At 40.1% G+C, this 13,771-nt stretch overlaps 1 protein-coding gene across 6 annotated transcripts in view; it reads left to right on the top strand.

Moving 5' to 3' along the window:
* The window catches only part of DIP2A (disco interacting protein 2 homolog A), an 80,677-nt gene that overhangs the window by 46,172 nt on the left and 20,734 nt on the right, over positions 1-13,771 (top strand). For all 6 annotated transcript variants that reach the window (XR_011680321.1, XM_071434414.1, XM_071434412.1 and 3 more), the window contains 13 exons: positions 1,683-1,811; positions 2,362-2,481; positions 3,375-3,572; positions 4,415-4,506; positions 4,784-4,894; positions 5,667-5,790; positions 6,044-6,153; positions 6,595-6,697; positions 7,638-7,702; positions 8,025-8,118; positions 8,580-8,699; positions 9,425-9,539; positions 10,456-10,595. Coding sequence is in view for 5 of the 6 variants with exons in the window: in XM_071434414.1 (XP_071290515.1) it covers positions 1,683-1,811; positions 2,362-2,481; positions 3,375-3,572; positions 4,415-4,506; positions 4,784-4,894; positions 5,667-5,790; positions 6,044-6,153; positions 6,595-6,697; positions 7,638-7,702; positions 8,025-8,118; positions 8,580-8,699; positions 9,425-9,539; positions 10,456-10,595 (1,521 nt within the window). In the remaining variant the exon portion in view is untranslated. The remainder of the gene's footprint in view (positions 1-1,682; positions 1,812-2,361; positions 2,482-3,374; positions 3,573-4,414; positions 4,507-4,783; positions 4,895-5,666; positions 5,791-6,043; positions 6,154-6,594; positions 6,698-7,637; positions 7,703-8,024; positions 8,119-8,579; positions 8,700-9,424; positions 9,540-10,455; positions 10,596-13,771) is intronic.

Below are 13,771 nucleotides of genomic sequence, written 5' to 3'. Positions count from 1 at the left end.
CCCACCTTAGCTCTTAGAGCAGCTGGAAGTACAGATCACCATGGCTTTTAATTCTCTGTCATATCCCATTTATTCTTCCTTTGGATACTACTCTCTTGCATTTATCTCTGTCTTGTCATCACTAATGGAAAGGTCCTTCAGTCTGAATCCAATTAACCTTTTCCTGAAGTCATAAGTCTGCTCACACTTTCTTTTTTAACTCCTCACCACTTCTCTTACCCTGCTGTGCCATGGTATTTCTGGATGACACAAGCTAATAGCATGGGGTCTCATGGGCATTGGTTAATAAAATGCTCCAATTCTTAATTAAGCTAATGTGGTTTTTATCTGAGCATAAATCCTGAGAATTGAACCTATTCTTTTTCCATACCTAGTGAGACATTGCTAGTCCCTTGAGGGTTTGTCAGGTGGGAAGTGGGAACCAGGTACATTTGTTTCTGTGGCTAGGCTGTATGCCTGCAGGAAGCCTCTGGTTTGGTACTTTGGGAAAGCTAGGGGAAAAAGAAAACAAAAAAAACAGCCAAAAAGCAACTTCAAAAATATATAGAACAGAGTAAGAGTATAAACATGAGGCAGGTGCATACATGGGCTCTCTATGGTCCTGTGCAGTGGTTATACAGGTCAGCTTTACACAGTTGTCATCTGTGTGGTTACTGAATGCTGAGCATTTTTGTGACAGATGAAGTAACACTTTCTCCTTCATGTACCTCACCCACATGAAAGGAATTTAGTCTCTGCAGTGCAAACATTGGCATTGCAGTGACTTCAAGTGGAAAGGATGGGAATGGATTTAAATTTTTCTCTTGGTGATCCCTCTAAAACCACTTAGAGCTGGGCTTGTGGCTTGTGTATCAGCTCTGGAAATGTGGGAGCAGTGCAAGGAGCACTTGCTATCTTGGGGCTGATCAGTGCTTCATAGTGGGGGATTGTGTATGTATTTCACTGCACTGCCCAGATCTCCCTCTGCCTGCAGTTTTTCTGGCAGGATTGTGACATGCTGAGATCCTCCAAGGGCTGTTGGCAGCTCCAGCCCTGGGCAGCAGGGTTTTCTCCAGTTCCTCCCTGCTGCATTCCTATTTTTACTCATCGATTCTGCGTATTTCAGTCTTCCTGTTCTTGTTGTCTGTTGTTTAAACACTTTTTGAAACTACTGCCATTTCCTAAGCCATTCCATCCAAAACCATTCTATAACCATGGTTACATTTTTGGAATGATGATAGCAACTAGTGATAGGACAAGAGGGAATGGTTTTAAATTAAAAAAAAAGAAGAGAGACTCAGATTAGGAAGAAATTCTTCCCTGTGAGAGTAATGAGGCCCTGGCTGGCACAGGTTGCCCAGAGAAGCTGTGGCTGCCCCATCCTTGGAAATGTCCAAGGCCACATTGGACAGGGCTTGGAGCAACCTGGCCTGGTGGCAGGTGTCCCTGCCCATGGCAGGGGGTGGGACAAGATGAGCTTTGAGGTCCCTTCCTGAACCTTTCCTTGGTATTCCCCAAGCATTGCTCTACAGCCAGGAAATGGGGCACAGCTCCAAGCAAAGCAGGCTCGTCCCTCCAGGTTTTAAGGAGGTTCTCAAGCCCCTGTGAGGATTTATGAAATGGCCTCATGTAAGAAGCAGTGTTGATTCTGTTGATTGTTAAGGTGCCTGATGAGCTGCTGTGTCTGTCTTGCATTTCTGCAGAGAACCACTCTGCCCCCCCTGATGTGACCACTGGCCTGGTGGAATACCTGCACCACGAGCGCCCGCAGGTCGCCTCCGTGCGAGGAGTGCCCAGAGGCTACAGCAGCAGCATTCTGGAAACTGCAGATGGTGATTGCATTGTACACCTTTCCATCTGTGTCCCCTTGTGTATCTTCAGATGCATCTTCATTTTACATTGCCTCAGAGCTTTAAATTTGGACAAATATAAATACATATATATGCATTTAATTTAACGTATACAAATGGAAAGCAGCATTTAACATGTTTTGTGTTGTGATTGTTTTTACAAGCCTCATAAAATATTGAAAGATTCACTCATTTTTTCCAAGCATTCTGGTGCTTTCAGAATGGAATGACTGTTAAGGTGTAGTAAATACCTAGATTGTTGGAGAAAAGGACATTGTTCATGTTTCAGTTGAAATCTCATGAAGGGGTCAGTGGTTTGAAAAGCTAAAATAATGCATGAGAAGGTGTCTGTGTCAGCCAGGTAACAGCATTGTTGGAAAGCACATAAATCCATGGTTGAAACTCTTACTAGTTAAAGCTGTTTTCTTCCAAACAAGGTACTCATCCTGAATGACTTTTCCACCTGAAAGTTGTGTGTTTTAGTGTATTTTGGTTAATATATGATAAATAATAAGTCTTTTCCATTTGGCAGGTGTTCCAGTGAACAGCAGAGTGTCCTCTAAAATCCAGCAGCTGCTAAATACTTTGAAAAGACCGAAGCGCCCGCCTCTGAAGGAGTTTTTTGTGGATGATTTTGAAGAGCTGCTTGAAGGTTAATTTTCTTTCAGATACATTTTTTACCCCTTGTGTAAGTGGTTCATGACAGAACTGATACATAGCAAGTGCTGGTTTCTCTTCTCAATAGAAAACTAGTCATGGTAAAATTAACACAGTGGAGCAAGAAAGGTCATTATGTTATCACAAGTGGAAGATAATCTTGAACTCAACCTTCTTACTCAGTGTGGCATTTCTGAGCAGCTGCCAATAGAGTTCCCCTACTATTGGTTGGATACTTGTAAGATACAGTGTTTTTGTGGTTCTAGTCTTTTGCTGAAGTTTCTCCAGATGAACTTCCATTGAGGTGCATGTAATTGTGGAAAGAATCACTTGGAACCGTTAATTTTGCTGGTTATCTACATTGAGCATTTGCTAACTTCAGCCAGGACTTTGCTAACTAAGATCAAGATACTTCACTTTCTGGAGCAGCTTGGAGCAGGATTTTAACAGAAGGCCTTTCTTTAAAAATACATTGTTAGCCAGGCACAGTGTCATTTTTCATCACCTGTTGAGAATTCAGTGCAGTGGAAATCAGTGTCCAGATGTCACTGAAGCTGTTGTCTCTGATAACCCTTCTTGACTTGGCGGAGGCTTTCATTGAAATAGATGTGGAGAACAAGCAGCAGAAAACAGCAGCTTTCCAAAATAGAGAGAAGTGAGCTAGGGATTCAAATTCTGCTCCTTTGATAATGTGGAATCACAACTCTGAAGTGATGGTCACTGTTTTTTGGGAAGCCAACAGATGATTAGCATAGCATCATCATAAAGCGGAGGAGAAGTGTTGATAGCTGTGAGGAAGAGGTGGATGCTTTATAGAATAGCCTGTGAAGTGTTACTTACACATTTTGTACAGATTGACATTTCCCTTTTACTCTGCTCTGCTTTTAGTGCAACAGCCTGACCCAAATCAACCAAAGCCTGAAGGAAACCAAGTGAATGTACTGAAAGGGGAACCCCTGGGGGTGGTGACCAACTGGCCCCCCTCCCTGCTGGCTGCCCTGCAGCGCTGGGGAACCACCCAGGCCAAAGCCCCCTGTCTGACAGCGCTGGATACCACTGGCAAAGCCATTTATACCCTGACCTATGGTAGGTGTTGGAGCCAGCTGCAAGGAGGCATTAGGTGTTCTCCATGAAACAGCAGTTTGCCTTGCTTCAGAGGGACTGACTGTGCTTGTAATGCATGGTCGGAGATTGCTGTAGGAATGGAAATTATAAATTCATTGTATATGAAAAACGGTTTTAAAGAAGTTAAGGAAGAGAAAATGTTTATTGCAAAACATACTGGTTCTTTCCTAGTGGCTATTTGTAAATCTCTTAGAATTGTGTGGGTTTTTTTCATGAAAGAACACTAAAAATAGCCCAGTGTAAACTGGGAGGTAGAAACAGATTACTAAGAATGCACTCTTCACATTGCCAGAGGAGACATTCCATTTTAACATCCTCTTGCACAGCCTTATAGAGAAGACTCATACCTCAGGAGCATAATCAGGATGTTAATGGTGGGAAGTGAAACTTGCCTATATTAATGACTTAGAAGTATTATAGTAAATTGCATTTTTGGGGAAAATAACTCTGTCCTTCAGGATAGCTCACTCCAGCATTTCCTTGTATAATGTGTTAGAATGTTGAATTTTATTGTTTGCATTCTCACAGATGAAGGATGCAGGAAATATAGTTGAGCAGCTGCAGTAATTTAATTACTCTGCAGTGGAGCTTTGAGTGTTGTTTAGAATAGCATGTTTAGTTTTACATTTAAAATTTTAAAAAAAAAGAGGTAAATCAAAAAGAAGCCAAGTTCTAAATTGTACTTGGACTCAGCCAACTGTTCTGATACCCTCATGCTTAGTGCATGTTTGAGGGATTGAGATCTGCCAATTAAGTGTTAAAATTTTAGTTTGTGCTTCTTAATTTCTTCTTTTATTCTTTAGGCAAGCTATGGAGCCGAAGCTTGAAGTTAGCCTATACCCTGCTAAACAAGCTAACCACTAAGAATGAGCCCCTGCTGAAGCCTGGAGACCGGGTAGGCTGCTGTTGGAAGTGGTCCCTATGGATGAAATAGTGAGGAAGAGCTTTAGCTGAAGAAAAGCCTTGTAATAAAATATTGTAATAATATATTGTGAAATAATCATTACTGTGACTTACAATAATACACTGTCTCAATACTTAGTATTTTTCTGCCTGGTTATCTATGAACCTGGACATTGTTGTGAAAATTTGGTTCCACAAATTAAAAAGCAGCCCCCCCTCTCTGCCAGATGACAAATAAAAACTTTTCTTGTTTTACTATATTTTTGTAGGTAGCTCTTGTATTTCCTAATAGTGATCCAGTTATGTTTATGGTGGCATTTTATGGATGTCTTCTGGCAGAACTTATTCCTGTCCCAATAGAAGTTCCACTGACAAGAAAGGTAGGCAGATACATTCAACATTTTTATGGTTTGATAAATGAAGTGTTGGTCTCTGTGTGTGGGTGTCTAAATCCTACAGTCCTTACATGGGGTCCTTCAGAGCCTGCTCTTTAAAAAGCATCAGGTGGACTGTTCAATGTACATTCTGTACTTGGAATTATATACAGTATTCAGTTAAGGAAAGGAGGAAGTAATATTAAGCTAATAATTTAAGTATTTTAGAGTATGTAATTGTAGAAATTATTTAAATTTATTTTTTTCAAAAATATGTGCAGAAGTATTTCACTGAGTATATTAGAGATAGGTTGTTTCTTCAGCTCTGATGCTGAGTAATGAGGCAGGCAGAGACACCATAGTTACTGAAATACAGTTATAATCCTTCACACCTGGAGATTGTTAGCAAAGAGCTAAAAAGCTGTAGGCTCTGCTCCTCAGTGTGTCAGGACTCAGAAACAGCATCAAACCAGTTTTCTGTTTTAGCAGAATTTATAAACATCCTATTGGGTTGTGGAGGGATGTACAGCCATTGCTTCTGACACTGCTTTTCTTACTAGATCTGCTGCAAATCTTAGCTAGCACTAAGCAAACTTCATTTTCTCAGTCATTTCAAGGTCTTATGGGATTGACTTTTGTTTTTTCCTGTGATATAAATGACTTTTGTTTTTTCCTGTGATATAAATTGACTTAATGTTTTCTAAACATGAAGAAGTTACAACAAACTGTCCAAAAGCTTTGTTATTTGTAATTTTGCTATTTCCTTGTTTCTCTACAGGATGCTGGCAGCCAGCAGATTGGATTTCTTTTGGGCAGCTGTGGAGTCACGTTAGCTTTAACCACTGATGCCTGCCAGAAAGGCCTCCCAAAAGCTCAGACTGGCGAGGTGGTGACGTTCAAAGGTGTGGGTTTATTTTTTATGGGACAAAAAGCAGGTGTACTCATTGTTGCTGTCAAACTTGAGTTTTTGGGTTTGCTTGCATTGTCCTTACACATAAAGAGCTGCCTTGATTGTCATTGCAGTACTCTGTGCTGTTTCTTCCTCTCCAGCAGGGGATTTTGCTTTTGCTTGCCTCCTGTCATTATCCTTGAATACTGGGGAAAAACTCTGATGTTTGCAACTGTGGTGACAGTGGCTTTTCTTTTTCTTTGAAGGCTGGCCTCGTCTCATTTGGTTTGTGATTGATGGGAAGCATCTGGCAAAACCAGCCAAGGACTGGCATCCCCAGGTCCGGGACGCCAGCGCCGAGATCGCTTATATCGAGGTGAGGCAGTGGCATGGGATAACTTCTGTGCTTACTCTGTCATGGTTTGTGATCTTTTCTTCCTCTAAACTCTGGATACAATAGAAGATAATATATATGTATGTATCATGTTTTATATTATTTTATATATAATGTTTTTAACTGTGAAACAAGCATGTTTCCATCAGGCTGCCAGGCAGAGTGTCAGTTGAGTGACTGTGTAGAGTCACGTTGAAGATGGGGAATAATCAGCATTTTGGAATCCCCAGGATAATTTAATTGGATTAGGCAAACAGATTTTTTTACCATATTAATGTATTCTATGGATGTAAATATATTTTTATGCTAGCTTTTTGAATTTAAAGAGCTGGATTTGTTTCTGTAATATGTTTTCAATTCATTACTGTAAATTTTCTTGGTTTTGCTGTTAATCTAATGCTTGCATACACTTTCTCTTCTCAGTACAAAACAAGTAAAGAGGGCAGCACAGTGGGCATTACTGTATCTCATGCCTCCATGCTGGCACACTGTCATGCACTGACTCAGGCATGTGGTTATTCAGAAGGTAAGTTAGGTGTAACTTTAAAAGGGTTCTGACAGCTTTGCATCTTCAGACAATTCACGTTGCATAATCATGTCTGCTGTCTCCAGAGAACTTTAGATACAGAATAGTCACTTCAGCTGCAAAGGGAAAGACAAACTTCCTCATTCATAAAGGGTGTGATGTGTGAAAGAGCGTTAAGCCACCTGTGAAAATGTAATCAAGGAGGGGATCTTCCTTTTACTTGATCATGTCCCACAAAAGAACATCTCCCCAGGGATGTGAACACAGTGAGAGATCTGCTTGTTTGCAGTCATTCTTCCAATGAACAGCCAAGAACTGCACTTGGTTATGTGCATCTGTATAGAGTTAATCTGTGCTACCATTTAACCAAGTACTTCCCTGCATCCATCCATCCTACATCAGTGATGAGCAGGTTTTACCTAATCAAGACAAGATATCCCTCAAAACCCAGGGACCGATTCATTAAATGAACCCTTGACTTAAAATCTTTGATTGTTATTTGTTATTTTTTTTTAATCACATAAGATACTCAAATTCTTCAGTGAAAATATTCAAGAAAATTTAGTCGAGCCGTGGTGATATTTCTTACTGCATCTAATTCTTTCAAATCCAGATTAACTTTTTCAGTTTAGCTGAAGAAGTTTGCTTCAAGACTAAATTTTCAGTCTGCATAGTTCATTGGCAGATGGAAGGGGTATTACAATGAATCAAGATGTTAAATACCTTGTAATATTCTAGTCTAGTAATCATAATTCAAAGATTATTGCAAGAAGTAAAACAAGTCACTTGGAGCTTAAGCAGCCTATTTGTTAGAGGCAACAGAGCTTTGGTTTCTTAGCAGTCATGGAAGTTTCAGAGTTGCTTGAACAAATATTTGTAGTTTTTAAGTATTTTTATAAAAATGCTTTTTAAATCTGATATTTTTTTCCTTTGCTTTCAGCTGAAACACTAACAAATGTCTTGGATTTCAAAAGAGAGGCTGGCCTTTGGCATGGAGTGTTAACGGTGAGTATTGCAAGAAAGGCAAAAAAACTGCAGCAATTTGCTTCTTTCACTGGTAGTGTACTGGTATCAGAATGAGGCTATAAATTCATCATTTCTCTCAAATGGTTTTTGTTTCAGTATTTATATTTTTCAGAATAAACTGTTGCTTTTGCTGTACCTTGTGTAGTGTATTTTTTCAGAGTATAGGCATAGTTTTCACTACCAGTTAATTGTAGGAGTTAATGCTGTAGCTGTGATGATGGAGGGGTTTATTTAAGCATTGATACATGTTCTATATTTTTTAAGCCACTTGGAAGTTTATTTTTGAACCTCTTTCTTGTAGAGTGTTATGAACAGGATGCATGTCATCAGTATTCCCTATGCATTAATGAAGGTTAATCCACTTTCCTGGATACAGAAAGTCTGCTCATACAAAGGTACCCTAAAGGTTGTTTTAATTCACCCATCTCTTTTTGGGTTAGTGAAAACAAATTAAATTGTTTGTACAAAATGTCTTTGTATCACACTGATTACCCCATTTCAGTATTCTGTGTGCTCATAGTTTCACTGAGGAGTGATGTTGATGGCTTCCTCTGAGAGACCTTTAAAGAGACTGTGTTTCTTAGTATTTGAATTTATAGCAAACATTCAAATTCTGTGATCAAGTCCATCTGGTGTATAACTATGTTATGTTGTATACTATAACACATGTATATTGAGTATACACGTTATAGTAGTTGAATTTTTGGCATTTTTATTTGTTTTCTACATTTGTAGTGTCATAAATTTGTGTGTAGTTTCAGAGGTTGGTGCAAATACACAAGAATACTTAGATAATTTTCTAATTGGTCTTGATTTTGTTCTGCACATGCAGCATAATTCTTGTTTTGACCTGCAGCCCGTGTAGCAGTAGTAAAATCCCGTGATATGCACTGGTCACTTTTGGCTCAGAGGGATCAGAGGGACGTCAGCCTGAGCTCCTTACGCATGTTAATAGTGGCAGATGGAGCCAATCCATGTGAGTATGGATGTGTTTCCTGAGTGTCAGTCTGGCCAATACTCTCTTTCTTATAAGCCCTGTGTCAGAGCTGATGCCTGGGGAGTTAAGCAGTTTCTTCTGTAGTAAAACTGTCTGTGTACCAGTGATGCCACTGCTTTTTCATTACTTTAATTTGCACTTCTTGGCTATAATTACCAGTGTAAATTCATTTTTTGATCTTCATGTCTTCATTAGTGCTATACTTTTCCTTGAATTGACTTGAACTGATAGCTACAAGATATAAATATAGATATAATCCACTTTGGGCCAAGTGCTAGAGGCCTGGTAGAATTGTGAAGGTATGTCAGAAGCATTTGATATTTAACTGCTGTGACTTGTGTATGAAACAATCAGATAGGAGCTGTATAAGAGGTTGACATGAAGTTACCCTTAGTGACAAAGTATTCTGATCCCTGAAGGATTTTCCATGATGCTAAGTTCTGGTGTGTCCTGCCAGAGGAGGAGTATGCAGTTGGGAGTTTCATTCAGTGTAGTTGTTAGTCACTAGGAGTTCTTTTTCCAAATCTGCTCTCTTACAGTGAACTGGAATGCCTTTCAGACAGTTGGAAAGAGTATTTGGTTTGTACATGAATGCAACAGTATTCATATAACTGAGCTGAGAGTGGGCACACCTTTGAATTCCTGCAGCTCAAGCTTTCCTGCTCTTAGAAAAATGTTTCTGATTATGTGATGGTTCTTTCTAGGGTCAATATCTTCCTGTGATGCATTCCTGAATGTGTTTCAGTCCAGAGGTTTGAGACCAGAAGTCATCTGTCCTTGTGCTAGTTCTTCAGAGGCACTGACTGTTGCTATTCGCAGGTAATTCCCTTTTCTGAGAAGTCAACTGAAGCTTTGCTTGACTATTGCAATGTGTCCTAGAATCACAGAATGCTTTGGCTTGGAAGGAGTTCAAACCCCCTGCCATGGGCAGGGACACCTTCCACTACACCAGGTTGCTCCAAGCCCCATCCAACCTGGCCTTAAACACTTCCAGGGATGGGGAATCTCATGTTAAGGTGATAGGCAGAAAATACCATAACCCACATAGAGATTCACAAAGATCTAGGCAGAGGAAATATGAACCTCACAGGTGCCTCCTTCACTAACAGATGGGTGATTTTTGTTTCTTTTCTTAAAAAAGTTTAATATTTTCTAAGAATAGTCAGGCAGAAGGTGTTTTTTTCATGCTTTGGGAAAGTTAGGTCTCATCCTCACTGAAAGTATTGGAGGACCTTTTAAAATGCCCCCAAAACAAGACTTATTTATTTGGGAGGAAGAAGATGGTGAATTCTCAATCAACTGCTTATGTACAATGATTTGTAAACAGGGGCCTAAAATAAAAAAAAAAATAAATATTGTAGCTGGTCTGAGAAATGCCATTGGATTTCTGGAGATAGCAAGGGATGCTCTGAGAAAAAAAATACTTTAATTATTAATAGATAAATGGATGGGATATGCTGGATTTTTTGATAGCAGTTCTGATCAAAATGTGCCTTTTCAGAAAGTCAGCTTCAAGAAAACTTGAAACAAAAAACTTGGAAATTTTGGGGAATTTTGTTTTAAATCTGTCTTCATTTGGTTACTATATAAGTCTTGAATTCTTGTTTGTTCAAAGTGAGAAACCATTCTTTTTCTTAACCTTACCAAGCCTGAGAAACCATCAGAATGTTTTTAGTAACCCTCTCACCAGTATTGGTCTGTTGATTCATATCTAACTGGACTTTCTGTCTTCCAGACCTTCTGAACTGGGTGGCCCCCCTCCAGGAAAAGCAGTGTTATCCATGAATTGTCTGAGTTTTGGTGTGATCAGAGTGGATACAGAGGAGAAGTTGTCAGTGTTAACCGTGCAGGATGTTGGGCAGATTATGCCTGGAGGTAGGAAAACATTTTGTGTGGGTTTCAGAATATTCCAAATAAGTTCTCTTTGTGTGCATGGAATGAATAAAAATGTTAAACACCTTTAAGGTAGTATGAGTTATGTTTTGACACATTTTCCAAACACATGATGGATTACAGAATCATGCACAATAAAACTGAATGGCCATAGATTTTGGTATGGGCAAGTGCTTTTGGCCTGTTGCAGAATTGTTTGTGGAGTGGAATAGAATAGAATATTTCAGTTGAAAGGAACCTCATCTCAGACCCTGCAGAGGTGATGGAACAGCTAATTCTGGAAACTGTTTTCTCATGCCCATGGAGAACAAGAAAGTGATCAGGAGTAACCTGGGTTAACCTATTTCCTAATGACATCTCTTTGCAACACTGTGGTTCCTGAATCAGGTAGAGCTGGGTACTGTTCCTCAGCCCATTAATTGAAGCCAAGAGACTTTGTCTCATCCTTGTTGTTCTCACTTGAGATCCAGCTGCATTTGGAGAGGGGAGCACTCTGAAGAAGGTTAGTAAAGGTAGGGTGCCAAAGCAGACCTAAGACTGTGAACAGTGAGATGAAGGACTGGACACTTGGTTGCCATCTACTCCAGCTTTTAGGCTGGCAGTTTCATGGCACTGTCTGCTCTGGTGTGCTTGGAGAGGATAAAATACAGAATTTTGCAACTCTCCTCACCCTCAGGTTTATTATGTAATTACCAAAGAACCTGGTTGATTCTGGTCATGCCCTTGGCACCTTTGGCTTTGCTATTCTTGGTCTCGTTATGAACTTCCTGCCTTGCAGAGCTGTGGTTCTAAAGTCCTGCTCTCTGTAGAGGTAAGGTGGAGACTCAACTTGTGTGATTTCAGCAACAACCTCTTCTCTGTACACCAAAGCCCTGATACAAACAAGAGGAGGTAGACAGCTTCCCACTCTGCTGATGAGAATTTCAGCCATTGTGTGCAAGTCTCATTGGTGTTGTTGAATTTTCCTTATTATCCCCAGAAGCCCTTTGCCACCCCTGAAGTCAATGGTTCAGTTGTTATTGAACTTAAATTCAGTAGAGCTTCCTTTTGGTGGAGGCTGAGCAGATCTGCACTTCATACCAAAATGAAGCAGAGAAGTCACTTGGTTGTTGTGTAGCTTCTCTCAAGTTTTTCTTTTGTATGAAGACCATTTGAAGTTGATTTGAAAGTCCATAATAAATTCAAAAAAATAGTGATTTTTCTACTTTGACTTGAATATAGATGGCATCTACTGCTACTGCTGTCTGTTTGGGGTGTCCACACTAGTGCTGTCCCCTGGAAACCTCACTGAAATTCACCTGTGCTCCCAATGTTTTCTCTAGATTATAGGTTAGACACAGGGACACAAAGGGACCAAGTCTGAATCAGGTAGTTCAGGTAGTCATGCCCTTTGGTGAACTGACTGAGCTTAAACTCAATATTGCTGCTGTTCAAAAAAGTGGTATTAGGTGTAGGATCAATTGAAATCTTTGTTTGGATCAGTTTATCTCATGTGGCTCCACTTCTGTGGCCCCCCTGCTAAAAAGCCAGGCCATGCAAAACCAACACAGGATGCTCCTGGCTTTGCTGTAGGCTTGTTCTCATAGCAAATTGTGCTTGACTACACTAAGATACACAGCTGCTTGCAGCTACTCTTCATATTCAATTGTTGGAGCTGTAAGTCCCCTGTGTTAATTTTCTACAGAGCATTTGCTCAGTGGCAGCTTTAAGTCTGCCTTAGGATGTTGGAAAATTTCCCTGTATGCTTATGGTTAAGTGATTTCACCTCACGACTTGTGGAAACCGTATGAGTTGTCAAAAAATACATTTTTGTCCTTGTGAAATGCCTAATGGAGTAGTCAGAGGGATCTGTGAAAAAAACCCTTCTCCTTTGTCAAACTTCCTTGGAGCATTGTCTGGCAAATCTAAGGGATGTGTCTGGGTTAGGGGGCCACTGGCAGGCAGTGATAACACTACCATTACTTTCTACATGAGTAACAAGCATCAAGTGACTTGTCTGATTGTGTGAGGGGAGAACAGTTAAATGTGTATGAAGTGTCTCAGAGTGATATGACTTGTAATTGATGGCTGTTGCTAGTTAAAAATACAATAGTAAGTGGTTAAACTATTTGTAGGTTAAGCAGAATTTGGGCAACTTAATTCATTGACTCCTTTAAAATTCTGACTAGCATTGAGCTGTCTGAATCTGGGGCAGATTTACTTCATTTTATCCACATTTTAAGAATTCCAGCAGAAGTTTCCCTGTACATTACTTAAGTCAGAATATGCCTTATAGATTTCATTATAAAGGATAATTGATAACTTTTTTCTCCTAAAAAATCCTTTGGAGTACGAAGGAAGTCACAAGACTAGCAGCTACTTACAGGAGTGTGCTAAGTGAAAAAAATTAATGACTTAAGTAAATGAATGACTTAGTTTCAAATGAGTCTGCATGTACATTCTAACAGTGGAGATACTTGTGCCTTACTTGGTAAGATTTATGCTTTCTCCTGTGTAGTATTCATGGAGGGTGTGCCCTTGTCCATTCTGGCTTGGTGTTTGGCATACAGGAGAGAGCATACCACCACCTGTTCATTGCTCCTCTGCTGGCTGATGAGGCTTGCTCTTGATCTGCTTTTGGTTTTGTATTTCTTTCTGAAGGCTTTGTTCCATCTTCTGATCCCCACTGAACTTGGAAGTCTGCCCTAGCCTCTCAAATACTTTGTGACATAGGAGCTCACATTGCTGAATTTCATTTGGAAATGGTCAAGCCAAATGGTTTTGCTCTCGTTACCTGTGAGGATCTCTGGCATGCTTCATTCAGGAACTCTCTGGTTAAAAGGTCACAGATAAAATGTCCACTCACACCCTCCTTTTCTTCAGATCTTGCTTTTTTTTTGTTCTGAAATGTGGAGCTCACCTGCTCAGGGGATCTTACTCAACAGAGCCATCAGCACCAGGGTCATGTCACATGTCACTGCTGTTTAACCTTCAGGCCATTCTTGATGCCACATTCCCTTCACATTCATTATCTACCATGAATGCCCATCACAAGACTCTCAATGGAAGTGGCAGCATCCACAGAGCAATCTTCTCCTCAAAGATAGCATGGGAATTCTTAAGAGAAAATCTGGTATGCATTCCCATGGAATCCTGTTCTGGAGGAATGATGTTTTACC

The sequence above is a fragment of the Agelaius tricolor genome, unplaced genomic scaffold (genome assembly GCF_023055355.1).
Source record: "Agelaius tricolor isolate 1412-34295 unplaced genomic scaffold, bAgeTri1.0.p SCAF_10, whole genome shotgun sequence".
Lineage (NCBI taxonomy): Eukaryota > Metazoa > Chordata > Aves > Passeriformes > Icteridae > Agelaius > Agelaius tricolor.
Note: the sequence above shows the minus strand (reverse complement) of the source record. Positions and strands in the feature narration are given on the sequence as shown.